Source organism: Nipponia nippon, unplaced genomic scaffold (genome assembly GCF_047370975.1).
Source record: "Nipponia nippon isolate SJK-2023a ecotype South Korea unplaced genomic scaffold, ASM4737097v1 scaffold_4, whole genome shotgun sequence".
In the NCBI taxonomy this organism is placed as follows: Eukaryota; Metazoa; Chordata; class Aves; order Pelecaniformes; family Threskiornithidae; genus Nipponia; species Nipponia nippon.
Window position 1 is genome coordinate 98,876,477 of NW_028262358.1, and position 26,811 is coordinate 98,903,287.

At 42.2% G+C, this 26,811-nt stretch overlaps 2 protein-coding genes across 13 annotated transcripts in view; one reads left to right on the plus strand and one right to left on the minus strand.

Annotated features, from left to right (window-relative positions):
* Positions 1-932: 932 nt before the first annotated feature.
* Positions 933-26,269, minus strand: BEND6 (BEN domain containing 6). 6 transcript variants are annotated; one of them, XM_087774786.1, is made up of 12 exons: positions 24,887-25,004; positions 22,375-22,541; positions 21,208-21,355; positions 20,397-20,567; positions 12,082-12,310; positions 11,832-11,977; positions 11,217-11,315; positions 10,658-10,835; positions 8,965-9,182; positions 7,439-7,631; positions 5,438-5,576; positions 933-2,907 (listed from the first exon to the last, which is right to left on the minus strand). In XM_087774786.1, exons 5-12 carry the CDS (start codon positions 12,275-12,277, stop codon positions 2,640-2,642), a joined length of 1,437 nt encoding a protein of 478 aa, XP_087630912.1. In that variant the 5' UTR covers positions 12,278-12,310; positions 20,397-20,567; positions 21,208-21,355; positions 22,375-22,541; positions 24,887-25,004; the 3' UTR covers positions 933-2,639. The 6 variants fall into 6 exon arrangements, with proteins under 6 accessions (XP_087630912.1, XP_087630913.1, XP_087630916.1 ...); XM_087774787.1 differs by lacking the exon at positions 20,397-20,567; XM_087774790.1 differs by lacking the exons at positions 20,397-20,567; positions 21,208-21,355; positions 24,887-25,004 and adding an exon at positions 26,154-26,269.
* DST (dystonin) overlaps positions 25,442-26,811 on the plus strand; it is a 315,735-nt gene continuing 314,365 nt past the window's right edge. For 5 of the 7 annotated variants that reach the window (XM_087774769.1, XM_087774770.1, XM_087774782.1 and 2 more), the window contains exons 1-2: positions 25,442-25,637; positions 26,071-26,132. In XM_087774769.1, coding sequence (XP_087630895.1) covers positions 25,457-25,637; positions 26,071-26,132 — 243 coding nt within the window. In that variant the 5' untranslated portion in view covers positions 25,442-25,456. The remainder of the gene's footprint in view (positions 25,638-26,070; positions 26,133-26,811) is intronic. The other 2 variants (XM_087774771.1, XM_087774776.1) reach the window with 1 other exon arrangement.

Here is a 26,811-nt window from a genome sequence, read left to right on the forward strand (position 1 = left end):
TCCCTTTCTGTTACTTCTGAAGTTTCTAATTTGTGATTATCTCGTCTTCAGTTTCATGTCCTCAAGAGTTTGTCAGGATCGTTTTGGAAAACCAGTTGTATTTTCTTCCTTTTTGGTCATACTGCAAGGAGTATGGCTTTTCTGTTAACTGTGTAGCTGTGTAAAAGCTATTCTTTTATCCAGTGGCATAACATCAGTCCTATACTTTAGGAGAGAGGAAGGAACTGGCTGTTTTCAGCTTGCTCCCTCTTTACCCTTTGGTAAAACATTAAAATGTCTCCTTCTCTATGTTGCTCTTTTTGTCCAGAACACCCATCTCTTTCCCTGGTCCGTGCCTGGGAGTAGACCCTTCACCCTACCACGAAAATCCTCCTTTACTCTTTGCGGTGAGCTGCCAGCCCCACCGGTTTTCCTGTGACAGCTCACCAAGTCGGCAGAATAGAAAAGCAGATAGTGCAGCGTGATCTGCCATGCTGCACCAGCGACGGGGAGAACGGCCGCTCGCCGTTGGCCCCGGGTACCTGCCCCAGTGCTTCTGCACCTCCCCAACAGCAGAAAAGCTGCAGCTGTGCAATATCAGCTGTGACAACTTTAAGGTTACAGAGCCCTTGTAAGGTGGTCCAACCCCTTCCCCAGCTAAAAATTAGGAGCTTTACAGAAACTGGCTTCAGAGCTGTTATTAAAGAAAAAGAGAAAAAAAGAAAGAGAGCGAGAGAAAAAAACCTAACCTTTCATGTTAGAGTGTACAAGAGAAGCTGATGCAAGAAAAGGCCCAGAAGACAGTAAGGACTATAAAATAAAACTAAGACATAGTAATATTTCATTTTATTTGATAGAAAGTTGCTTCAAAAATATGATTAACTATATACATTCTTATATGCTGTACATACAATTACATATACAAAATGTACATAATAGCAAACATCCTTCTGTTACATTTTATGGATGGTAGTTAATAACATGAGATGGAACTTACATCATAGTTCATACCTGCTTTCATCCTGATCCTACCTACAAGGAACTGAGAGACATGACAGATGAAAAAGGCCAGCAGATCACTTAATTCATACCCCAGCCCACACAAAAGTCTTCTCCACAGTGCGTTTTATTAGTGCGTTGTTCTAGTACAGTTAGGTTCGCAGCAATTTCCTTTAGCGGTATTTGGCTGCTAACCTTATCTTCAGATTTTTTTCCCTGGCATTCACCCTAATACTGTTTCTAATTTATTTCTATAACTCAGATCTTCTGAGTTACAGAAATCCTCCTCAAATCAAGCTAGATTTCTTCAACTTTATGTTGTTTTTTTTTTTTTTCATCTTGATTCCTTAGTTGCTTATTTGCCACGTATGAAATAGATTTAACTATTAGTACCCTCTGTTCTGGGAGAATTAGTCTGAAGCACGAAAGTTATAATCCAAGTGTTCTCTCCTTCCCATGCTACCTGCACACTGTGAACCTGGAACCAGTCAGCAAGGAAAAAAATGTACCTTCCCTCCTCCTCCTCAGGCAATACAGGGTGCGTGACTGCCGGCGGCTCCCTGAGACAAGCGGTGTCAGATCTCAAGAGGAACTGCCCAGTTACTGGGATTTTTCTGGTCCCAGTCCCATGAGGAATGCTCACCCATAAGGAATGCTCACCCAACCTGTCCACCCTCTCTCTAAGCAAGAGGTAGCACACCAAAATCAAAGCAGGGAGTAGAGGCTGGCAACTCTGCCCTTTACTAGTCTCTTCCAAGAGATTGTCCCCCATTTCCCGACTGGAGGGATCAGGCACCCTTATCCTATGGACCTGATGTTCAGGGAAGAAGAGAGTGAGAGCTGCCAAGCCGGCAGAGTACCAGCAGCAGAAGGCCTGTGAGAGAAGCCACGGCCTCCACAACCAAACAGGCTATCCTGGAGGACTCTTCCCTGAGCTAAGAGGGAACATGGCTTCTTTCATTGCCTTTCCAACTTTCAGAGGTTAAAAATGAGCTGCTTCTTTCCTGCAGACATCTTGAGAGCTGCAGTTTCATTGCCCTAAGAATGTTTTTTTGTCTTTCCAAGTTAACAGCATCCTTAAATATCTTTTTATTTCTTAAATAATCTTTATTTATTATCTTAAATATCATTTTATTTCTTCTTCTTTGCTCATGCGGCCCTGTGCTTTCTAACCTTGTGCTGGCCATAGCCTTAATTTCACTAGGAAATTTTTCTATTCTCTTTTCATACCTCTATATCGTTTTTGTATTAATATGCAATAGCTTTCTCTGATTGGTAAAGCAGTTTTCCATCAGCTGTCAAAGTGAAAGCAAGGGGATTAAGGTTCCTCTTATACATTCTTTTGGTATTACTTTAAATAATGTGTTTTTCTAACTAAGGGGAACTCTTCTTATATTCTTCAGAACAAGTTTATATTTTTTGAATTACCGCATAACATGCATATATTTAATAATATCTTAAGGTCAAAGATATTAATATGCCTTCATTTTTTTCTAGGCTGTGGGATTTTAATTTGTTTGAGAAAATGGTTCTCAGGCTTCTGTTCTGCTTGCAGTATCGCTGTCCACTGTTGCTAGGCCCATTTAGATATTATTTCTTTTTTATTTTATGCTACTCCTTAATCTCTGTTGAGAATTTGAGCTGGTATGAAATACCTTCTGTTATTCCTTGTCTGAATTCCTGAGATCCTGTCCGCAGCCCTGGTTGGGAGAGGGCGCTGGTGAGCTTCTGGCGAGATGAGGCTCCACCTTAGAAGCAGCGGGTTTGAAGCTCTCCTGCTGACCTTGCGTGGTGGGAGGTGGAGGAGTCGGACGGCTGTCGCTTTGCGGAATTTGTGCATTAGCAGCTGGTGAATCATCATCCTGCTGGTCTTGTGTGCTGGGAGGAACAGCCGAAGAGATGATGCCCTGAGGAGCAGCTGTTGAACCACTGTTGAGGCAATTTATAACTAAGCTTCAGATATTAACATTAAATGTGCAATTACTGCTGTTCTTAGTTTCTGAGCAGCAGTTTGTTTATTAGCTAGTTCACTAGTTTTCTTCATTGACACATTCCCTTTTTCCTTGTTTCACCTCAGCCTAATGGATCTGAGATGGTGACTTGTCTGTCTCATTGGATTTGATTCCAAATTCCTTCTCTTGAATTGTAATCCTATTCTGGGGAAAGGCGGAGGAGGGGGGCAAGGAAGGAGGAGCAGCAAGGGAGGAGATCCAAACTGCAGTATCACCAGCTTTAAAAGTTAGTAACTTGTGTGTAAGTTGTTACTAAAGGTACTGCACAACAGGATTTTCTCTTGACCCCTCTCTGTACTTCATCACTGGAAGGTGAACTGAAGGAGTAGCAGTGAGATTATGAGCACTTTTAAATTCTCCTGATTTTCTTCCAGAGAAAACTTGTGTCATCTGAGTTAAAGGAATCACCACTGTTATCTCGATTACTTACAAGGTGCTTAAGTGCTTTTACAGTGAGGAAATTCTGGTCAGGTGTAAAATGAATCCATTATAAATGCATTCTAATAATCATCCGTTCAAGAGAGACTATGCAGGCAATATTTGCGTTGGTTTCAATGGATATTGGACTGGATTTTACATAAACACTTATCAATAACAGACATAAAGATATTTTTAAGATATCAAGTTTAAATCGAAAGGTCTATAGGCAGTATTAAAAAACAACCCAGAATTGTTATAGTGCTAGCTCAAGATCCTCCTCCCATTGAGGCTTCAGGAACACAGCGTCTGTAGATGAGAAGACTCAGGAATTAGCAAAATTTATGGATTCCTCTGATGGAGATAAAAATTTAAAATATAAAATATTTAAGATTTAATACTTTCAAAGAAGACAGAGTCTGTGTTTCTGTGCTGTTATTTTTACCGCCTGTGTCAAGGACAAGGGAAAACACTACAGTGAATCAATACACACTGTATGTTACAAATACAGAGGACCTTTGTTTTATGAAGCCTTCTCATCTCTAGGAGAAAAGCATTAACATAGTAAACTGTATTTTAGCCTGGCTGGTGCATTTGTTTATTGTTTCCAGATGGGAAAACCTGTGTATGTGGATTCTTCCAATATTATTAGATATTATCTGAGTAGTTCTCAAGTAGTAATTCATAGACCACTGGTGGTCCATGGAGTACTTCCAGGTGGCGTAGAGAGGAATTTCAGTAGCGAAGCACTGCTACTTTTCAAACAATTGTGTCGTAACGTAGTCAAATATCTTGGGCTGGTTTTGTTTTTTGGTTTTGTTTTGTTTTGTTATGAAGCGTCTTACAGTTGCAAATATGAATTTTAAAACATGCATGAGATAACTGAACTAGGAAGAAGTACAATATTACTTCAGTATGGAAAGTCTAAGTAAGGACAAATCTGTTCTCCCTGTCTCACTGATTTTAATCTCTTGTCCTGTTCCTTGTTATCTCTTATCCTGTTCCTGAGGAGAGGCTGAGAGAGCTGGGACTGTTTAGCCTCAAGAGGGCTCAAGGGGATCTTGTCTATGTGTATTGATATCTGATGGGAGGGTGTAAAGAAGGTGGAGCCTCTTCTCAGTAGTGCCCAGTGGCAGGACCAGAGGCAATGGGCAGAAACTGAAACACAGGAGGTGCGGTCTGAACATCAGGAAACACTTTTTCACTGTGAGGGTGACCGAGGTTGCCCAGAGAGGTTGTGGAGTCTCCTTCTTTGGAGATACTCAGCCCAACTGTACATGGCTCTGAACAATCTGGTCTAGGTCACCCTGCTTTGAGCAGTGGGGGTTGGACTAGCTGGTCTCCAGAGGTCTCTCCCAACCTCAACTGTTCTGTGATGCGTACGTTTGATATGTATGGAAACTGTACTATGCAAATAGATGACTTCACCGACAACAGCGATGGCTTCAGCAATTTTAGACTAGTCTTGTTCACAAGGTAAGAATGCCCATAATAAGCAAGATGTTATTTAATAATTCCTCTGCCCCAATAATTTAGACTCTTCTGGCAGTAAAAGAATGCTGATGTAGCTCTCCTACAGTACTTTTATCAGTAGGTACAAAAGAGGTGTGATTTTCCTTATTTTTACTTGTGGGTTAATTGAGGCACAACAGGTGACATGAAAGTGGAATTGACTGGTCTCTGGAGAGCCTACAGAGAATAATAAGAAAAGTAAATAATGCCAAATCTAAAACAGACATATTGATCAAAGTAACTCCATGTGTTTACTTCTGTCCTCTCTTCCTGTAATTTAATAGCCTTGTGCTGCTTTGTCTAGAATGAACAACTTCTTTTTTGTGCTGTAATGTGAAGCTGGACTGCTTCTGTATTACACACTTTTTGTACAAGGTTACAAAAATATTTACCTATTTGGCAATGCTTAGGTGAACACGTATCTTCATGGTAATTTTAAGATTGCTTTTAGATTTTGTTACCACAGGGTAATATATGGAATGACACATTGCAGGCTACAATTTCTTTTTAAGACTTACCAAAAGCTATGCTTCTGAAAAGCACCTGAGTTAAAATCTTTGCTCAAAATTGGCTTCTTGGTGCAATTGTTCAGTTTTTGTCCCATCATTCGCCTAATTAAAGCATCATCTGTGTTTGGAAACAACTGTTTTGTGATGCCTGCAAAATAAACAGATGATATATATGAGGCCTCCAAATAGGGGAAACATTAGATCATACATTTAGATGTATGATCTAAAATGCATTTATTGCAACTTTGAAATTTCCAGATGCTTCAGCTCTAGTTACTTTGCTGTCTTCACTCACTACTTCATAGATTTTGCATGTGCCAGCTCTTGCTTTTCTCTGTGCCTTCCATATTGCTGTGCCTGCTCTTGGCAAACGCAAAGGGAACTCTAGGGCCACAAGGGCTTCCTGTAGGAAGTGATTTGTGTTTGCTCATCCTCTCTTCTTTTGTTCTATTCTTGATCAGAGAGTCCTATTCCTATCCTCGTCAGTCCTCATGCCTCTGAATCTTACAGTTTTTGTTCATTAATTTTCATTTGCGGGTGATGTCTCCTTCCCCAAACATTTCCCTTCTGTTTTGCCTGGCTAACTTTTTTTGAATGCAAAAAACCTAACAGGACTCAACACCAGGAATGCATCTCCTGCTCTCCTCTTCTCCATCATCTTCCCTTCCCTTGATTTTTTTTTTCCCCCCTTTCATTTTATTTTGAAGTCTTACAGTTTCCATCATCTTTAAATAATCTGATCTATTAACTCATTTGCTGCAGTCCTAGAACTCCCAGGCTTCCTTCTTATTTTTCTTCTTCTCTTGTATAATGTTGTCACTTTTCTATTTGAATTCAGGCGTGTTCTCATTTCCTTTGACAAACTTCTTTGACTTCTCTATAGGCTTCCCTTTGTCACTGAATTCTCCACAGCATGCTGTATTCAATGTCCTGATTATCTTCTCTGCTTCCCTTTTCAGTTTTGCCTAGACCCTTCCCCAGAATCCACCTTCAGAAAAGTCACTAGTAGCTCTTGGAATCATAGAATCATTTAGGTTGGAAAAGACCCTTAAGATCATCGAGTCCAACCATTCTCATCCTATGAAATCTTCTTAATTTTTCTCATACATCATTCTGAAATTGTCTCATCTTACTGGTTCTAAATATATTTTCACCATCTTACACACTCTTTCCTTTTCTCTCTCTTGGTTTTGGGCCCTTTTCTCTAGCTAGGTTCTTAAGGAAAAGGTTTCTGCAACTGATAACTTTTGAAACCGCTGGCCAGCTTCAACGAAACTGGACCGAGGTACAGGAACTGGAACTAACCTGGGAAGGGAACCGAGAGAACTGGGGAAGTCCAAGGGAATGGCAATGGGCGAGGGATTCTAGTACAGGAATTTAGGCTATGTTGTTCAAGTATTAAGCTATAGGTGTGAATCCAATAAAATTTAGGCTTCACGTCCTCACAAAATACTGTTTTCTTTAAAGCTGCTACTTCCATCCGAAATGATTCTCTTTCCTATGCACCAAACATTTTTTGCCTTAAACCTCAGCATAAAACAAATTTGGTTTGCTTCCTCTGATCACTGTTCCTGTCTTCTATACTTACTGTCTCATTTTGCCTCCAGTGCCAAAGTGTCAGAATTCATAACATTCACTAACTTTAGAATATAGCAGACATTATTTTAAGTTTGATCCAAGTGTGTCCTCTCTTTGCCTTCCTTTATCCGTTAACTGTCATGCTCCAAGTTTGACTGTTGTAAATTAACCTTTCAAAGGCTAAAAAAATCTATATCACTGTGCTGAGTAGCCACTGAAGTAAAAACCACAAAATTCACCCAATAGAAATACTACTAAGCATTTCCCTGACAGGATTTGTAACAGATGGGTTAGAAAAGTATGTAGCTGAAGAAGGAAATAGGAAACAGCACATCACCTGAGCAGACCAGCTGTTACGCATTACAGCCCCTCCCTCAGAGAAAGCCCTCTGTCAAGTCAGTGCCACATCGAGTAATGTTAACACGTCATCACCTATGATTTCCTGAACTTCATTCTGATTCATAGCTGGTTTCGCTGCTTTGTCCTTTGAAGAGGAGGACTTCGCACCTGTCAGGCTGTGCGTAGCCATGTATTCGTGTGTATAAAGTGCTTGCATCAAGTCATTTATAAACTTTTGAGGTTTGCTCTTGTTACAAAGTGCAATCTGCCACTTTTCGATCTTGAACTGGAAAACAAAATTGGTCATAGGCATAACTTGCAGTTCTCTAGAAATATTATCTAGTATTACCCCTGAAATATTTTTTTAAATTTTCTTTTTTTAAACCACAATTTCAAAAGCAATCTCTGCAAACTGTGCGCTTGAGATCAATGCTAAGCTTGTATACCACTCAACGTTTGCAACTGTACACGCAGGTTGATTTTTTTTTTTTCAGAGGCAAGCGTGGGACAGAATAAGGATGCCATTCATCCTAGCAAACACCTCACCAAGCAATCCTTATTACTCACTAGTGGAGACAGGACATGTTCAGACATATCTAAATTCTTCTGCTTGCACTCCATGCAGGCTGGCTGTGGTCCAGTTCTGGCGTGGATTCTGTACAGCGTCAGGAGCGTGGCACTATGCCCAAGCTAATATTCCTGCCTTCGAGCAGACATGCCCTAAGAACTGTGACATCTGGTACTGGGCTTTGAGAGTGACTTCTACACACAGCAGTTGTACGGCCTACGTATGTGAACTCTCCTAATGGGCAATTTTGAGCTACCTCCATTAAGTAAGGCTAGGTTGCTTAGAAAATTAGGTCTTTTTATTTCTTTGAAGATGTTAGGTTGAATTTTGTGTATTGCAATATTCAGTCAAAACATCATATCTTGATAATTCTTAATAGATCTCTCTGTGTTTTAGGACCACATGAGAATGATTTCCATGGACTGGCACGACTCAGTGCATAAGAATGTTTATGTAAATTGTGAATGCAGAAGCTAGAATTATTCTTTTGGTTGGGTCTTCATATTTTTCATGTACAGCCTCTGTGCCTGAGATTTATCCATTATGCTCTGTTATAACTACAGAGAATACAGGAACATCTTTACTCAGTATCCCTCTATATAGGTATTTCTACTTAACTGCTAGCCAGCATCTGGAACAAGAGCAGAAACATACCATTCTCAATTTACTTATTAACAGTTTAAACAGACTGCTGGTATTTTTCTTAGATTGTCTCTGAAACACTACCATTCCCATTTGGCATCCAAAGCATTAGGCTGGAAGTTATCCCTGGATCTCAGTATTTTCTTCATGCACCTGCATTCTGCCCTTAGTTACAGATGTGCAAAGCCACCAAAATCAAAGCGAATTTGAGAGTGTACCAGCGCACCGAATCAAGTCTAGTGTTTCTCATGGAAAGATCCTCCTGCACAAAAGATGCTCATTAGTCATGTCATCAACTGAATGATGATAAAATGATTTTTACTGATGCTTATTTTTTATATTTGTTATACTATATCAGCACAGTTTGTACTGTGTAAAGTTTTATGCCTGAAATTGCCTTTTAACTGACCTGTTTTTCAGTCTGTTGCTCCTCATCTTCCACATTCAGAGTTACTGGTGAGCTGGAGTTACTATGCATAGCTGCATATGAATCTGCTAACGGATTGTTAGATGCTTTCCAAAGAGCATGTGAATGCAGACTGGATGTAGATGATGCCACTCCCCCTTTGAGCAGTGCTTCAGCCATCCCTACCAGTTCCTCAAAATGGGTGACTGCCTGTGGCAACACTGAAATCAAACGGAAGGTGATGGGTAAAAGTAATTGAAGCTTTCAGACTCTAATTACATAAGGATGTATATTTTTGCAATTAGATTCCCATTGCACTGCAAAAGAGTCAAAGTCGTTAGCAAAAACGCTTTAGCATACTTTTTTTCCTATTCTCTCAAAGCTTTTCCTGCCATTCCGCTGTCCCCACCCATGAAGATCTGGCCTCTGTTTTTACAATAGGATAGATCAGTTCTCTGCAAGGCTAAACGGAACCATTAGTTTATGCCCATCATGGCACTAAGCTGCCTATTTCTTTTTTTTCTTTTTGCTATCTCAAAATCTCTACGGGTCTGTAAAGCTCTTGAATATGGGCTAAGTAATGTTATGTCTGATTTTTTTTTTTTGCTTCAAAGAAGCTACATAGACCGCACAGACTTTTTTCCTCTTCTTTAATCTATAGAGAATGTTTCAAATGGCTCTTCATCCAAGTAATATTTATTTTCAAATATAAACTTTTATTGAGTCCATTAAGAAGAACCAATTCAGCAGAGCGAAAAGGATGCAAAGGCTGAAGAATCAGCAAGATACAGAATCACTGACTTATTAGAAAATACTGTTGAAGACTAATACAAGTGCTTAACATGTAAGGCAAATGGGCCTAAATGTGTAAGAAAAGTTGTCGGACACTAACCAAATGTTTAAAAATAATATTCAGAAAAGTGGAGATGAATGATTCAAACCAAGATGAATAACATACAGAACAGAATCAGGTGGGCAATGAAACTGATAAGCACTTGCAAAATCATATGACAATAAAAAGAGAGATACTAGGCTGTCTAGGGATGGTATGGCGTAGCTGGCAAGAAGTAGCAAATCCTCTTTAAACCTTATTCATTCACTAATGTTTTGAAATTTTGGATTCAGTCTTGGCTGCCCCAGAGTAAGGGACAGGGACAAGTTAGAGTGGCTTCAGAGGTGATCACTAAGTGATGAAGGATTCATTTATAAAAGAACAAAATGGTCCACCTCTGGGAAAGGACTAAATTTGTTGTACCTGAAACTAACTCAGATTATCAATAATGAGGAATTACTAAAGTAATTAGAAATGAAATCATTCCAGAATAAAGAAAATTTCAGTAGATCAAGAATAACTGTTAATAAATAAGATTAGTTGGACTGGTCAGTGGAGTGTTTGAGCTTAGCTGATGGTTATACACAGCACACAGAAAGGTTCTCTTGGGAATGACTGACAGGATTTAGACAGATTTTTCCATTTCTAACTCTGTGATTGCATGGCCTCCATGTAAGACCGTTTTTTCTAAGTGCTGCTGGAATTAAATGTTGCCATGTATCAAAGACTTGGATGCTAATGGTAGGCCTTGATCGTGTCAGGTGCTTGAGCATCCATAATTCCCATCCAAATGGCCTCTTATAAATCAAGCTTTTCATGACCTTCAGGCTTTCCTCTTCATCAGAAAACTTCCCCTGACTTTACCTTGAAGCATCACCAGGGACTGCCTTAGGCGGCAGTTTTCTCTCATGGTATCTGTCAGCTTCCTCTTGAGACCTTTTATTTTGGCACACAGTTCTACCTTGGATAGTTGAAATAAAGGCTCTTCATCATCACTGCTGCTTTCACTGTACAGAAAGTTGCTTTCTGAATATGTTTCTCTCTGGAAGAAAAAAAAAAACAAAACGTGCTATCTAGGGCAACAACAACATAAAACTAAAGCATTAAAACTAGCATTAAAATATCTGGCTAAATCAGAATATTCTCTTTGTAGACAGAATGTATAAACAGACTTGGTGCATTTTAATAATAGCTGTTACTGAACATAGATATTACCATTCTTACTAAAATTCAAAATGAAATGTCAGTGTAATACATAACCATTAGGTACTTCTCTCTCTGTTCTCTATTCACCAGTTTTCTAAGGTAGTGTCTTTTAGAACCGTTAACTTCACTGAAGCAAAAGTCTTATGCCCCCTTAAACAAATACATTTCAGTTTGCTTTTGCTTAATACATTAAAATTGCTGAAGATGAGATGTTTACCTGTTTGTTAATTAAAGATGTTTCAAGTTGACTCAGGATGTTGGCAGGAGCAGATGCCTGTAATGATTTCTTTCTTTTTATATCCTTCATCATCTTCCCCTGTAAACAGAAGCATAACAGTGCCTTTGCATTCCTATAGAGCCTTTCATTACAGTATCTCATGGTATACCATAAACTTTTATTCACTGTGCACTTGACATTCTTGGTTAGTATTTTTGAAAAATAAGTTTATAACTTTTTGTTAAGATTTATGTTTTCTTTCCCCGCATTTTGTCACTGCATATCTCAGCAGAATGCAAAGCTCAGAAAACCTGGTCCCTTCCCTTCCTTATGCAGTGGTCAGATTTCTGTCTTATAGGAGAAATGTAATAATGGAGCTACAGAGCATCCAAGTCTTGAATAACACTTCTCTCTTTAAATAGCAAAGGACAAAATGTATTGGCCTAACTAATTACTCTGACAGGTGATTGTGCTGAGGCACCATGTTAAGATTGTCTGTATTCCTACCTTTACTATACATATTTTGCGTATTATATTGTGAAGAATCAATAGTTACAGTCTATTTCGTTCCATTATGGGCCTACCAATACCGGGCACATAAAGACAGAAACTTACCTGTTCTTTATCCAGGTCACTGTCTTCACTCTCCGAGAATATCATTTCTATCCTCTTCCTCTTGCCTTTTCCAAGGACTTGTATTTTTGTAATTTCATCCGCTCGTAATATCTTTTGCATCATTTCCACCAGCTCTTGGGGGTCATCTGAAGTGATGGAAAAAAAAGGCCAAAGCACAGAAAATCAGGTAGCAATACCTTACAACTAGATTAAATTTCATATCAGACAAATGATCTGGGACTGCACTCACCACTCATGTACACAACTTTCACCAGGTGCTTTTCTGTCTTTCTTTCTCCCACAGGCCAGTTTACTAGCACATGCTCATTTGGTTTCAGAAGTCTTTCGAGTTCATTGTCATCACTGGGAAGGTCCTGTATCCATGAAGTCTCTCCAATTTGCAGTGAATTATCATTTACAAAATCAAACAGTGTGAATTTTTTCATTGTTAAGTGGTTTTCTTGTCACACAGACACTGCCTGCAGGACGTCATAGGAAAAATGGCTGTTACCATGTCATGCCACAGGAATGTTACAAGAATACCTTAAAAAGCCCCAAACAACCCTCCGATTCCTGGAGTTCGGTAATTCCCTTGTATGAAAATATCCTGGATAAGGAAGTGAAAACTAGCTAAGCAGCATGTTCTATCTCCCCTGAAAGATGGGAGATGGTCTGTTCAATACATGTACATCAGACGGTTGCCTCCAAAACTCTGCACAGAAAACAGCTTTCACTCACAGAGCCCTTGCTTCCATATTACTACCATGCCTAATCTATCTCCTGCCCAGGATCTCTCTTACTACTACATTTGCCCCAACAGAATTTTTCAGTCCAGCCTCTGACTAAAAAATACAGGTGTGATAACTTTCCCTAGAAGGAGGGAAGGTACTAGCTCTACAGGCTAGTAAAAGGGATGTATGACTTCCAGGACTGTATTAATCATCTCACGGGCAGCAAACTGTACAATTGCAGCCACAAAAAACCAACCCAGAACAACCCAGGACAACTGACTGGATGAGGTATGACACATTCTGGCAGTGGAAAAGTTGATGTACAAAAGAAATGACAGGCTGAGGACTGGAAGAGAGCCGGGCTGCTTCATGAAGAATAACGGCAACAAGGAGATCCCAGACCCAAATATACAGCTAAATCCTTTGCTTACATAAAACAATCTCTTTAAAGCAAAGGACCACTTCTGGGCTTTTTAAAGCACTGACGTTCCATAGTGGGAGAAGGGAACTCTCATACTTTGTGCTTTATTTTTCTAATTAAGGTGATACGCCTTACATGAATGTGTGAAATGTAACATACAGTATTAAACTCTACTGGAAATGTAACCGGTTCATTTACGTGCTTTCATTATACTCAGAGAAGATATTTTCTACTTTAAAATTATTAAATCAGATAAAACCAATAAATAGAAAATCTGATTTTGTCAAACCTTGGTCTTCTTTCCAACAAACATACGGTTTGGCCTGTCAGTACATAGAGGTGAAGTAATTTTACAGAGCTGCGAACTCATGAATTCCCAGATGTGACAGCGTGATTTGCGAGCTACTTGGCCTCAATCAGTCGGAAGCAAATCTAGTGCCTCATGCAGAGGCTGTCAGAAAGGTAACTCAGAGGTAGGAAAGGAGAATTATGCGGAGCTATCACATCAAAGTGAGAAAATCTGGCTGCAGTGATCTAAGACGCAACGTCAATTCGTTTGCAGAAGCCCAGCTCACCACTATTCACCACGGCTGTGCTATGCCTCAAAAGAGCTGGTTTTTCACACAGGGGTGAACTTGTTAATTTGCGAAAGACAGCTGCGGTCTTGTCAACATGTTCACTGATACAATGAGGCAAGCAGCGTAAGAAATCGCCATTAAAAAGCGTATTAAATCATGCTTTTATGCAGAGTGTGTTGAGTGTGATAGCAGTAGGTTTGTTAAGCACTGCTCTGCTGAAGAAAGGAGACTGTGTTTGCAAGAATTCACATTAATTTTCTTTAAAGCAAGTTAGAAAGGCCAGGAAACATCCACCCCATGTAAATTCTGGAGAGGGAGCCGCCTGAATGTCTATGCCTAGCATGAATCACCGGAGGCCTCATTCTGCCACTGATCCGTGCCGAGTGGATCCCCACACCACAGAAAGGCATCGTTCAACAATTTAAAACAGCCCATGCATGCGATCACATCGACCATCAGTGTATTTCCTTCTTTTTCAAACTGCTTTTGAGTCTATACCCTAGTCAGCTTAACATTTCTCATCCAGCACGAAGATGTTAACTTCTGCTCCTGGTCAACCCAAGACAACAATCCCCATCACGCAGTTCTTCGGTTCTCAAATAAAGTACTTGGAGCTTTCCCCTCCTTGGCCCTTGCGAGCTACTTCATTACCCTCCTAAAAGCCCACATAAGGTCAGCAGAATCGCAGCAAAGTTAGAACTGCCAGTGTGCTAAGATTAACAGCTGGCTGACTAACTTCTATATTTTTTTAATGTTTCCCTGTAGTCCTCTAACAGTTTGTACGTTGTCTCTCATTTTATATTGAGACAAATATTCTCTGAGCCATGGGACATGCTTGTGGTCTGCGCTTGTGCAGGGTTAGCAAGCCAGCCCGGGATTTCCAGGGCCACACTGAGTACACAGGCTGTTCACAGCACGGAGGTAAGCGATGATTCCCCACGGCACTGGGGCTATTCACACGCACACTGTGCCAACCGAGCACTTCGGTAGCATGTCCAACAACTTTTGGAAGGTATCAGACTTGCGTATGTGTTACACAGCTTAAAGAAGTCAATGGACAGGTGGACTTCTGGATGTTCGGAGCCCACAACAGCAGCCTGGTGCCACTGGTAGACTCTGGTGAAGCACACGGCCGGCAAGATCCTTCACACGGTCTTTACACCAGACAAGCACCTGGATCCACGAAAATCCATCCTGCCACTTAAAGCTAGGGACAATTTCTACCATGGTCATGGCAGGACTCGGAGCTCAGCAATTTCTCTACGTTATCTATAAAGCTCTTTTGAGCTGCCAAGATTCTTGCCTGTGGTGGGAGGGTGTACTAGTAAACAGCTAAACTGATTTCACCAAGAGTCTTAACAGCTGCCAAGTTAAAATACAAGCTACATAGGATGCTGAGAGAAATAAGGAATGGATTTCACAAATAGTCATGGAGGAGGGATGGGGTCGATCCACTCCTTCAGCTCCCGGCAAGATTCCAAAAGCCTCCCGGCAGCTTTCTGAGGCTTGCGCTCAGTCCTGTTGCTCCTGCTGCTTTTGAAGGGGCCAAGGCAGGGAAGCAATTGTGGGGCAGCAACAACAACTGGCCAGGTCCCTTCTCCTCTGCTACGGCTCTGCTGGGCATCAGCTCAACTGCTTCCATTACAGATAAAATGACGAAATTATTACATTGCCAAACAAAAAGAACAGAGTGCAATAGTTGATTGTTAGTATTTTTCTGTTACAGAGCTATGGCTTCAGCTCCTGCAGTAGACATTAATCAAACTACTTTTTTTCACAGAATTTATTGTGACATCCATGGGCCCTGGGGATAATACCTCACTGTCTGCTGGCATCATCTCTGGCCAGTGATTAAAAGGAATGGAAAGGTAGAACAAAATGTCTCTAATGGGGAAAAGGAACAGTGAAATACTTCACTTACTGCAAGAGAAGTCCTGCAGTGTTTTCTCACCCTGTTCTCCCACTGGAGTCAATGTGAACCTTGTTGAGTCAGGACTGCTGCAGATGCCTCCCTCTAAAACGTTGTATTTGCCAAAACAGATCAAAGGCAAAATATACTGTATCGTCAGGAAAAAAAATCTTGGGGAGTAGGATTAATCTTACCAACTTTTACTGCCTTAAAAGTGAGAGGTTGTCTAGCCATGTTTGGCTCAGTCACCACAGAAAGAGAGGTGATTCATCTCACCCTAAGACACGTATCTAAAAGACAGGAGATGACTTACTGTCTGGGAGAGCCTATTTCTCTCCACTGACTATTCAGTTACTATACAAGTATGTCTCCTTATAGAAACTGGCTTGGTCCAACTCATCCTGTATTAGCTTTTTCTGTTTTTTAATAGATTTTGAATAGTAGGATAGATTCCGGTGGACCCTCTGCTATAGGGAGCCAAAAGGATGGAGTATGAAGTCTGTTAAAGTGTATCTGGTTCTGCGTTTTAAATCTTTCTGACACAGTTCTGCAAGTCATCAGGTAAGATTCCTGACACTGAGTGCTTTGTTCAGTGGTTTAATGGGAAGATATATAATTGTTCACAGGCATTACCCTGTGTGCAGCTACTAATCACAGAGACAGAATTACATGACCTTTGAAAGCCACTTAATGTTTTGCAAGTTACTTAATTTTGTTATATTCTCCATTTAAAAACACTAGCTACTTATTTGAGAAGTACTGAAATGCAAATTTATGATTTATCACTGTTCTAAGGCACAAATCTGTCTTTACTTTTTCTAAAAGCAGGTAATTTGTAGAAGGGAAAAAAAAAGAAAGGAGCCATTTAATTTTAAAGCTCTGCAGAGGAAACATTAATTGGACTCTTAATTTTTTACAAACATGTTAACACCTCACATTCTGCACAGATGCTACAAATTTGCACACAGAATACTGTTACTAAGCAACCCAAAAAGCCAGAACAAATAAAAAAAAACAAAACACAAAAGTCATTTAAAGACATATCTCACCCTTTTACTGACATAGTCTGTTCCATTCAGCTGGAGAGTTGGCAGATGGCATGCTGAGATCATTATTTCTCTTTCCTTTCAGTAAGCGCAGTGTAAAGTATTACAAATTTACAACATGAGATTGTAGGCCCACTCAATGGGTCTGATTCTGCCAGCTTAAAATAGGGCTTTGCCACTGATTTCAGCACAACAAGAAACTGTACCACAACCATGCAACACAGATCCATAATAAAGTACTAACATTTTATATTATCTACCCTCTAAGTTCAGCCTTTGATAATCCCAGTTTTCCTTGGAAAAAAACAAAACCCAACCTTTACTAGGCTAGAAATTAATCTGCCTTACTCAAAACTACTTATTTCCAATTCAGCATAATGAGTGGTAGTCACATATTTGGTTTGTGTTACTTAGACTGTGGCATTTTACATTGAACTTGTCAGGACATTAAATACAATGTTGGTGTAAAACTCCTGGGCTGCACTGAAGTCTCAAAATTCCCAGTTCTCTGTAGCAAGTGTATGACAGAAAACATGACCATATTTATATACGTTATATGCCCTGTTGTGGGTTCTAATCTTATTCCCCTGAAACCAGTGTAAGATTTACTAATGATTTCAGTGGAATTAGGCACTGTTGGAAGAATGCAGAAGTGTTGTTACTGCTTTAAAGATTTACAGTGTGATACCTTAGTCATTTTATGGGAAAATATGACTTGAAAGCACAAATCTACTGCTCTCAGCTGAGAAATACAGAGTACAGATTTTCCAGAATCAGCAGTACCGTTGTGTTCCAAATTCAGCTGGAAATCTGGGGAAGCATCTATCAGAACATTATGGCAACTTTCAAGACTATAAATGCACAGAAATGATCCCACTTGTCTTCTGCAGGAAACATAAAACTACATGATTTTTATTACTGATATCCAACAGCTCGCTTCCTGACTGTAGATCGCTATCCTGGTGTGACTAGCTACGAAATAATCCGAGATACTTTTCTACGAAGTGATGCTATTCATGGTAGAGCAACATCGTCTGGTCTTATTTGCGCAGATCGTCTCATTGACTTCAAAGCCTCAGCAGCATTTACAATCCACAGGATTCTATGCAGGATTTGGCCCACACCTTGTCCCATGCTAAAATCCATTTGAATGGCCCAAGGAATTCATGAAGCCATTATTATTTTTAACAGTAGCGCCCTCCATGCTGTGAGTTTTAGCAGCCTAGGAGTTCTATAAAATAACATTAATACCTAAATATGCCAAAGGTCATTGTAGAACTGTGGCTTAAATCAAAAGCTTGAAGAAGTTTATTGTAAAAGTTCTGATTTTTTGCATCAAACCATTGATTTTATTTGTAATGTTGAGTGATAGGAAAGGATGAATAATTAATTTATGAAGCAGGTATATTTAGTATGTCTAGAAGTACTAAATTTTTATTAATTCACTAACAGTGAAACGTGGCATTCATTTTAATAAATTTCAAGATAGCAACCTGGCATCATTATTGGGCTTTCAGGACAGGATTTAGTTCTAGATTAAGATGCTTACATTTAGGTGTCACTGGTACACCAGGTATCTAAGTAACCACTGTAATCACTGGAGATTTAGGGATCAATTTGGCTTCCTAAACGTAGGTGTCTAGCGTCAGTGTCCTCTGGTATTCTGCTTGGCCTTCAGCTGCTCCTCCAGAATTGCAAACCTGCCACGGGTCTTTTATCACAACTGCCATCTCTTTGGAGATGTCTCAGCCTTGAGCAACTCCAACAGCCATAAGAGTCAAGCCCCTATTGAACACAATTAAAGCTCCCTACACAGCAATTCAGCTTATTTCAAATGCTCTAGGGCTCATTCAGTTGCCAAAAAATAAATGCATGGTGCAATCTTAGACACCATAAATTATTATGCCTGGGCTCTGACTGCCTCTTCTGATGGGCACATATCTCACATAGGGCCTAGACCCTCTTCCAAGCTTGCGAGGGTGGTTACTAACGCCAAATGGCACTAAACAGATACATTTAGGGAACCCAATTGTTCTCTGGGCCCCAGTGATTGAACTGAGTTTAAATAGGAGCTTAGATACCTCACATGCCTATAAACCACATACATTTATTTTGCTGTATTTTAATCCCACACTTTGTGAAACATTCCCAGAAAGATAACAAGATGCCAAATAACAAGTTGCAGGAAGTTATCTTAATTCTACATCACAAATTAGTATCTTTAATAAATAGCTATTTCACAGCTGACAGATGGAAAACTAATACCCACTTAGATTTCCTTATCCGCAAATGCCATGCTCAACAAAATGTATTAATATACAGACCAACAAAAATCGGTTTATTTATTGAACTGGATGAGATACCTAAGCTACAGGAATTTGAATAGTCACATGTAAGCTCTTTCCATGCAGGTTAATATATCCAAACCCTGAGAAGCAGTAAGTGGCCTGGGAGGAGAAACAAGTCAGCATGGCTCTGTAGAGTCCAACACTTGGCTGTACTCATTCTGATCTGGCTGGGGTAATTGAACACAACACATCTTAACAACTCCCAAATTATAAAGGCTAAAGACCAGTGATGTATTCACTTATTTTGTCTAAAGATGTTTATGGGAAGGCAACATCATTAGGGAAAGTTTGACCACATGCAAGTCTGTGCTGAGGTGCAAAAACTGTGTGCTTGCTCTATGTAACAGCCCAAGTGGTCAAATACCCTTTTCCTAAAAGGCTGAAACAATATCAGACATATTTTCCATATGCAACTAATGTACTTTCAAATTGGACTTGTTCAAACATCCCACTGATAACCCGATGTGACAGTTTATAAGAGGAGGCATCTTACTGTTTTTATAAGGTGGCACAAGCTATCTTATATCTTTCGATAAGCTGTGCTGCCCCAAAGCATTACTATCGGTGACATTCTCCCTTCAACTCTAAGAGCATAGAAGTGAAATACCAGCTAGGAAATTCCAGGCTTGAGCTCTGGTCAGTATTTAATAATCTAGCGGCATCTTAACTATCTCTACTCATATGTCGTTATTGGCCGTCATAGGTGAGTGATGATAAATTAGAAGTCATGCCTGGTTAATACTCAAAGTGCCTGCTCTTTTACTCCAAAGCTGTTACTCAATTGGTCTGGTTTTGTGGCATGTTGGTAGGAGGGAATGAACTTGATGATCTCCAGTTAAATAAAAAAACCCTGCATTACTATTAAAGGTCATGAGCTAGAACAAGAGACATATACGCTGTCCTCTCACTCCAGGGAATATTATTGCAATGAAGAGTAGTTCTGTGTGCACTTCGGAGAATTGACAGAAAGGCATCTTCTCTGCAAGGATAACAACCTCAAACCTTATTAGAGCTATTTTTTTCCCCTCCTGTAAAATTAAATGCCTTTTTAGTGTATGTAGTTCGAAGTAACTTTATAAATTAATATAAGAGCTGAATGACCAGTGTTGTATATAGGTCTGAAACAATCCTTAAGCAACTTCCAGTTATATACATAAAATACTAATGAAGTGCAATTCCCTCTGGGATGCAAGGCCACATTCAGATTGACAACTGCTACATTAAACACTGCCAAAAATGAGTACAGAGCGAATTTTAACCAAGGACAAAGGGGCATATCACTGCCGTAATAAAAAAAGCCATAGGAGCTTTAGCAGTGTATTTCGATCTAGGCTCAAGATCAGCCTCTCTGTCTGCAAAGTCAATTTATGCCCACAGAATTCCTGCCAGCATTTTTCCAGCAACACTGCAAGCTGTGAGTGCACAACTGCATGGCTCATACTCCATTCGATTTACATTCGGTCTAATAAACAGAGGGAATCAAAACATGCATGTTGTGTGAGTTGATGAACCTGCAAAATAAGGACAATTACCTCTATGTATATAAGGCAGGCAGAATTTGGTTTTACGGGGTCACCTAAGACACTTGCAGATGGTAAAATGTTCCAGTCATGGAGGGGTCTAGTCTGCAGCACCGGAATCACACAGCTTGGTCTTGGGCAAATCAAACAACCTTTACAATTTAGCTTCTCTTTTCAAAGGATCTGAAATAATAATACATATTTACCTAATTTCAAGGATATTGTGAGAATTAACTAATGCTACTGTGCCTCCCAAACATACAAAGCACTGTATGGAGCAAACAATTTAACAAGTTTTGCAGAACAAAGATTTGCAATAACCTTGCTGAATTTACAACATATAATTTCACATAACAGATTTTTTTTCGAAATGCAGTGCCTATATCAAGCTGGAAATTGTTATTCTTTCAGCTGAAAAATGTATTTTATAAGATTTAATCATCTACCAGAAACTCCCACAACATCATCTCATGCATCATGCTAAACTGCTAGAAAGCACACTGAGGACAGCATGTAACCCCTGAAATAGAATATTGAGGGGGAAAGTCAGTTATTTCATTGAATGAAGTTGATAATACTCAGATATTAAGATATTTTCTGTATTTACTTTGCTTGCTTTTTTTTGGTTTTTACTGTATTTACTTTGGTTCCTCTTTGATCAGAAAAAACCCAAATATTTTGTTAAGAACTATTAGATGATTAGAGAACCCTTCTAACCAGTTAAGTAGTCATTTAAGCAGAATATTTTACTTAATTATAATTAATTAGTAGAAACAGAGTCCTTAAAGCATACCTACACACCAGTGAAAGGAAATGATCTTACCCTTTCACTTACGCAGCAATTCTTCTGAAATTATATCATGTATCATCTCCCATTCTCATGTCCACATCACCAGATCTAGCATGTGACCTTTTTCTTTCAGCTCACTGATACAAGGAGTCTTACAAAAGGAGGTCCGCAAGCCCTGAATCTGTAGGAGCAGAGAGGGGCCTTCTCAGAGTTGTGGAGTGCCCTTGAATCCCACAGCTCACATTGGGAGAGGTCAGCAGATCTCTGCTGACATGGTTTCTCCACTCAAAATACCATCATATTTTCTTTTTGCATTTTTTTTTTTCCTCCTTTCAGCCTAACGCATGGTACTCAGCTGGATTTTTAGTTTCTTTTAAAAAGAGTTGCTGAACCTCACACAAATTACCAAGAAATATGCACTAGTCCATACACCGTACTGCAGTTCTGCATACAGGGCAAGAGTAAGGGAAGAAAGTATCTCTGCCTTCAGCCTTGCTGGGCAAGACTGCCAAGTCAGAACAGGTTATCGTGAGAGACTGCCTGAAAGAATATTTTAGGTCAATGCTGCCTTGTCTCCCTGCAGGAAGGCTGCTGCTGCTACAACACATTCTTTGCTCAACTCTTCCATTAAACTGCAGAAGTTTGACATAATTTCCATGCTGTACCCCTCCCGCACGCAACTTGGGAAAATAGGTAAACAACTGCATTCAAGAGTGACTGCAACCAGAGAAACATCCTCCCCTTCTGCCCTGTCCCTTTCCGCTGCAAATGTTTGCTGGTCACCTCTGTTCTGTGGAGTCTCTGAAGCAGAACTTTCCTTTTTCATCCCCTGCCCAGGTACATATCACCACCTCCTCTCCTAGCATTGCTCAAGTAAAAGGCTGCTTCCAAGCCTCCTGCCGAAAACTTCGGCTCTGCCTGTGACTCTGTCACTGCTCTGTTCCCCTGTGACCCCCATCGAAACAAGCATCTGCAGAACGCTACCTCCCATCTTCTCACATCTCCGCAGAAGTGCGGCCACATCACGCGCACCCTGAAATGGTAGCAGTACCTCTCCTTTATTTCAGGGTCAAGGGCTGCCTTCATAGCTTATAAAACTCTTTTGCACTTGCTTCAGCCTCTCAACAACTTCGATCTCTTTTCTGACCTGCCTTGCCATTCCACACACTCTTGCCACCATTAGTCTCAAGACGTTGTTACCTTCTTTTACTTCCTCTTCTCTGAAATAGCTTCACCTCCTCGATTCTCCTTCTGAGGTTAAATCTCAGCTGAGAGCCAACGGCTTTGTTTTAACCTTCTCTCTTCATTCCTCTTCTCTTCTCTGTTTATCATCCTTAAGATTTATGAAAAGTTCCCTGAAAAACATTCTGTAAAGAAGCTTAGATTAAAAATGCAATACATATAAAACTTCTTTTAATTTCTCTTTATTACTGTCTGGGGAAAAAAAAAAATCTACCCTCATATAGTTTGCTTATTTTTGATGTGAAATAACTTCAGCAACTTAAACTTTATTCACCATGGAAGTAATATTTTAACCACACTACCAAACCCCACAGTATTTAACGAACACAGAGCAGTAACGACTATAAAGCAAGCCATAGCAGCAGTTTGGTATACATGTCAGACAGTTGGCTCAGAAGCCTGGAGCAGTAGCTCTCTGAAAAATCATGCATGTCAGCATTTCTTGTACTAAACCGTACTCTCTTTTGTATTTGAAAAAAAAAATTAAGCAGTTATCATTATCATGAAATTTATTATAGCCTTTTGGCAAAATATTATCCTCAAGATACCAATGAACTCTAAGTCTTAGAAGGGAAAAGCTATAAACCTTAAACTAACAAGCTAACATTAGAGATTTGTCTGTCAAACATTTTCTATGCACTGCTACCCAAGAACAAAAGTGAAAATAACTGTTCCCTCTCAGTTCTCTCCGATTTACCGTGCAGTCACTGCCGTGCTACGTTTCCTCTACCATCCCGTTCTGAAAAAATAAATCAGTGCAGAGCGAAAGGTGTCGAAAAGTTTCCTGCCCTTGCACTCTACTGCAGTGAAGCACTGCAGCAGGGCAGCGCGCTGCCGGGAGGATCACGCTGATTTGCTTCATGTTACAGTGAGGTAACATGAATTGTTGGAATAATCTCCAGGTAATCTGCATTAAAACCATTTTACTGCAGTGTACTGCGGTATTAGGAAAGATTTCAATATTGCACCACGTGATGCAACGCAACCTTAACGGCATTTGTCAGTTCCTAGGCAGTGAGGGAAGGCTTTAAATCAAAGGCTGCAATGTAGCAACTTGCCATTTTACAAAGTAATACGACAGACTATATTGGCTCACTGTGTTGGCATACAGTATGAAATGATACAAAATTCCCTGAATAAAATATTATAGACCTAAAAGCCAACATTTTTTTTTCTTTCTTTACTTAGCCCCCCAACTTGGTATCAAGAGAATCTTGCAACGAAAATGGATTTCCGTAACGTTAAGGGTAAAGCAAATTGTTACAATGTTATTAGCTCAGTGATAAATGAATTTTAGTATTCTAGAGATAATTTTTCCTGTTCTTATTTAAGCTACCACAGATATGCTTCCTTCTCTGTCCTTCCAGCTTGCATATTTTGTAGTTTGATTTAAATTTGCACATATGCTTTGCTATATAGTTTTGTGCCAGTCATGTAAAGCAGTAACATTTCAATGTTATTCCAATGTTTACAGAGATTTTCGTTATTTCTATAAAGTTTCGGAAATGTTCCTCTCATTTATGTGCTCACATCAAAGATGCATGAAGAGAGTATGAATTTTGTCACGAATTAACCCTAACTTTTTCCCCAGTAACACAGGCAAACACAGTATTACAAAATACCATCCGAATATCTTTTCAGCATGTGATTTTTTTTGTGTTTACAAGTATGAGAGAGTTTAAAACTGCATTTTCCAAGACCTCTGAAACAGCCTGTCGAAGTACGGAGTACCCTCAAAGTAACAGCTACAGAGGCAGTCACAGGGACAGAGATGAACTCTTGGTGTTACCTGCATGAGCACCCTGCACATGCCAGGATTTTTATGCTATTGCTACACGCGGCGCCCCAGCTGCGGCGGGGCGGCGAAGGGAAGGCGCAGGAGATGCCGTTTGCTGCAGCACGTTGCAGTTTACTGCAGTAAGGGGGTGTGCAGAGGGTATTGCTCGGTAACAGCGCTCGCTGCAGCAAGCCCTTGCACCAGCCAGCTTCCCCGCGGCTTCCACGCGGGAAACGTCCCGGCGGGCGTGCAAACCGCCCGCGGCCCGGGGCGAGCACCACGCACGGCGGGCGACCACCACGCACGGCGGGCGACCACCACGCACGGCGGGAGCCTGGTGCGTAGCCCAGACGAGAGCCGGTGCCGTGCCCTGTCCCGCTGCACCCCGCTGCCCGGTCTCTCCCGCAGTCAGCTGCCGCCTAAATCCCAGCACCAGACGCAGGGGTCAGCACGACACCGGGACCCTAATCACCTTGCCGGGACGCAGCTCATTAACAGCTCCCAATCCCTTCCCCCCTGCGACGGCTCTGCCACCAAACCGGCCGCGATCGGTGCCCCGGGTTCAGGGTCCGCCTGCCCGGGGGACCCCGACGGACCCCCCCACCCCCGCCAAGGCGCGCAGACCTCCGCGGCCGATCGCCCCCGCCGCCCTCCGCGGCGGGGCCGGCGCGGCAGCCCCTCTCCCCCCGGTACCTCGCAGCAGCCATTTTCCGCCTCCCTCTGCAGCAGCTCCAGCGCCTGATGTCACCGGCCGCCCCGACCAAGTCCCCGCGGCAGCGGCGGGTTGAGCCGTGCCCTTCCTCCCTCCCGGCGGCGGCGGCGGCACCCTCCTCCTCCTCCTCCTCCTCCTCCTCCTCCTCCTCCTCCTCGTCCCGCCCCCCCCCGCCGCCCCGCCCCTCCCCGCCCCGCCGGTGGCCGCGGGCGCTGCGCCCGCCGCGCTGCCCGCGCCCCCCGCTCCTGGCTGCCGCGCGGGCGCGGAGGGGGAAGCCCCGCCGCAACCGTCGCCGCCGCCGCCGCGGCGGTGCTGAGTCACGGCCTGAATTTCATCCCGCTCCTCCTCCTCCTCCCCCCCTCCTCCCCTCCGCCTCCGCCTCCTCCCCCGCGCCGCCGCCTCCCGCCCGGCTGCCGGCTCCAGCAGCGCGCTGCCGCCGGCGGCGATGCCCGCCCCGCTGCCGGGGGGAGAGGCTGCCCGGCGCTGCCCGGCCCCCCGCCGCCGCTCGCCGCAGACCCGCGCACGCACAGGGGCAGCAGGTCGCTTGAGCCATGATTGCCGCGGCTTTCCTGGTCCTGCTGAGACCCTACAGCATCCAGTGCGCCCTCTTCTTGCTCCTGCTGCTGCTGGGGACCATCGCCACGATTTTATTCTTCTGCTGCTGGCACCGCAGGCTGCAGAAAGGGAGGCATCCCATCAAATCCGTCTTCTCGGGTCGCTCAAGGAGCCGAGGTAAGAGATGCTGCTCGCCCCTGAGGGCGGAGGGGGGGTGCCCCCGGCCCATCCCGCCGTTTCTGGCGGCGGAGGGCCGCTCCGCCTCAGTTTAGCCGGGCAAAGGCTTTAAAGAAAATCCCAGCCGAGCCCAGGACTGCGGCAGCCTTGTCTCCACCCATCCCTTAGCGAAACCTCGGCCCGCGGGAGGGAAGCGAGGGGCTGGGAAACCCCCCAGCCCCCCCGGGCTCTCAAGCGCGGCAGAACTTTATCCTCAACTTCTTCCCGAGGAATTAAATATAAATGCCGGGCGGAGCTGCCAGCTGCGCCGGGAGAGCCAGAGCCCGTCCGGGAATACGCGCTGAAGGGCGAGCGGTTGGATAAAACCGTTAGCCGGAGGGAAATCTGAGGTGGAGCTGGATGCAGCCTGTGTGTCTTTCTGCTTCCCTTCCAGATGCTGTCATGAGAACTCATCATTTTCGCTCTGAGGTAATTTATTTAGCACGCAATTTCAAGGTCAGAAGTTGTTCTATTTACCTGCGTACATGATTGTTGTGGTCTTTTGTTAATGAAATCACGTAGCAAACTTTTCATTTTGCATGAAAGACGTAATGTCCTTTTCCATTTCTTGTTTTTTTTCCACACAAAACGTCAGCTCTTCATTCGTATTATCCTAACCGGCCTGCTGAGTTGTGTCGTTTCCAAAGCAGTTGGTTACTTCAAGAAAAGCTGGGCTTGCTGTGCATGCCAGGCCTCTCTCTGTCCAAAAAGCAACCCCAAGCCCAGTTATTGACCGCACTGCACATGCATGCAGAGCTGGTAGGTTTTGCAACTGCAGAGCTTCTGCTCGCTCGCTTCGCCGCCGGCCCTCACCTGCGCCCTGCTCCTGGTCAGGGGAGTTAACCGCTCGGCTTGGCCGCTGCCGCGGGAGGTCCCAGAAGGATCCAGACCACGAGCCTGCTTGGCAGGCGCCTCATTTCGTGACTCTCTATCCGTAGGGCAGGGGAATCAAAACTCTTACATGCCAGTGCTAAAAGTATAACACAAAACCCAGTCACTTCCTAGGGATTCTGAATGAGGAGCATAATTGCTGGGAAAAATATGGAAAATAATACTTGTTTTAGCATCCACTTTATTTCCATGCTGCCTTGTAGAGCTCTTGTCTAGATATTTCTCTTGCCTGGTTTCCTGCTAT

Bases quoted from the DNA above. Each gene is read 5' to 3' on its own strand.
- BEND6 (XM_087774790.1), bottom strand. From the start codon at position 12,277: ATGAAAAAATTCACACTGTTTGATTTTGTAAATGATAATTCACTGCAA. The intron at 10,836-11,216 runs GTAAACATCTCA...TTTTTCTTCCAG, and splicing joins CATCTTTAATTAACAAACAG to AGAGAAACATATTCAGAAAG. The intron at 9,183-10,657 runs GTAAAGTCAGGG...GTTTGATTTCAG, and splicing joins GTCCCTGGTGATGCTTCAAG to TGTTGCCACAGGCAGTCACC.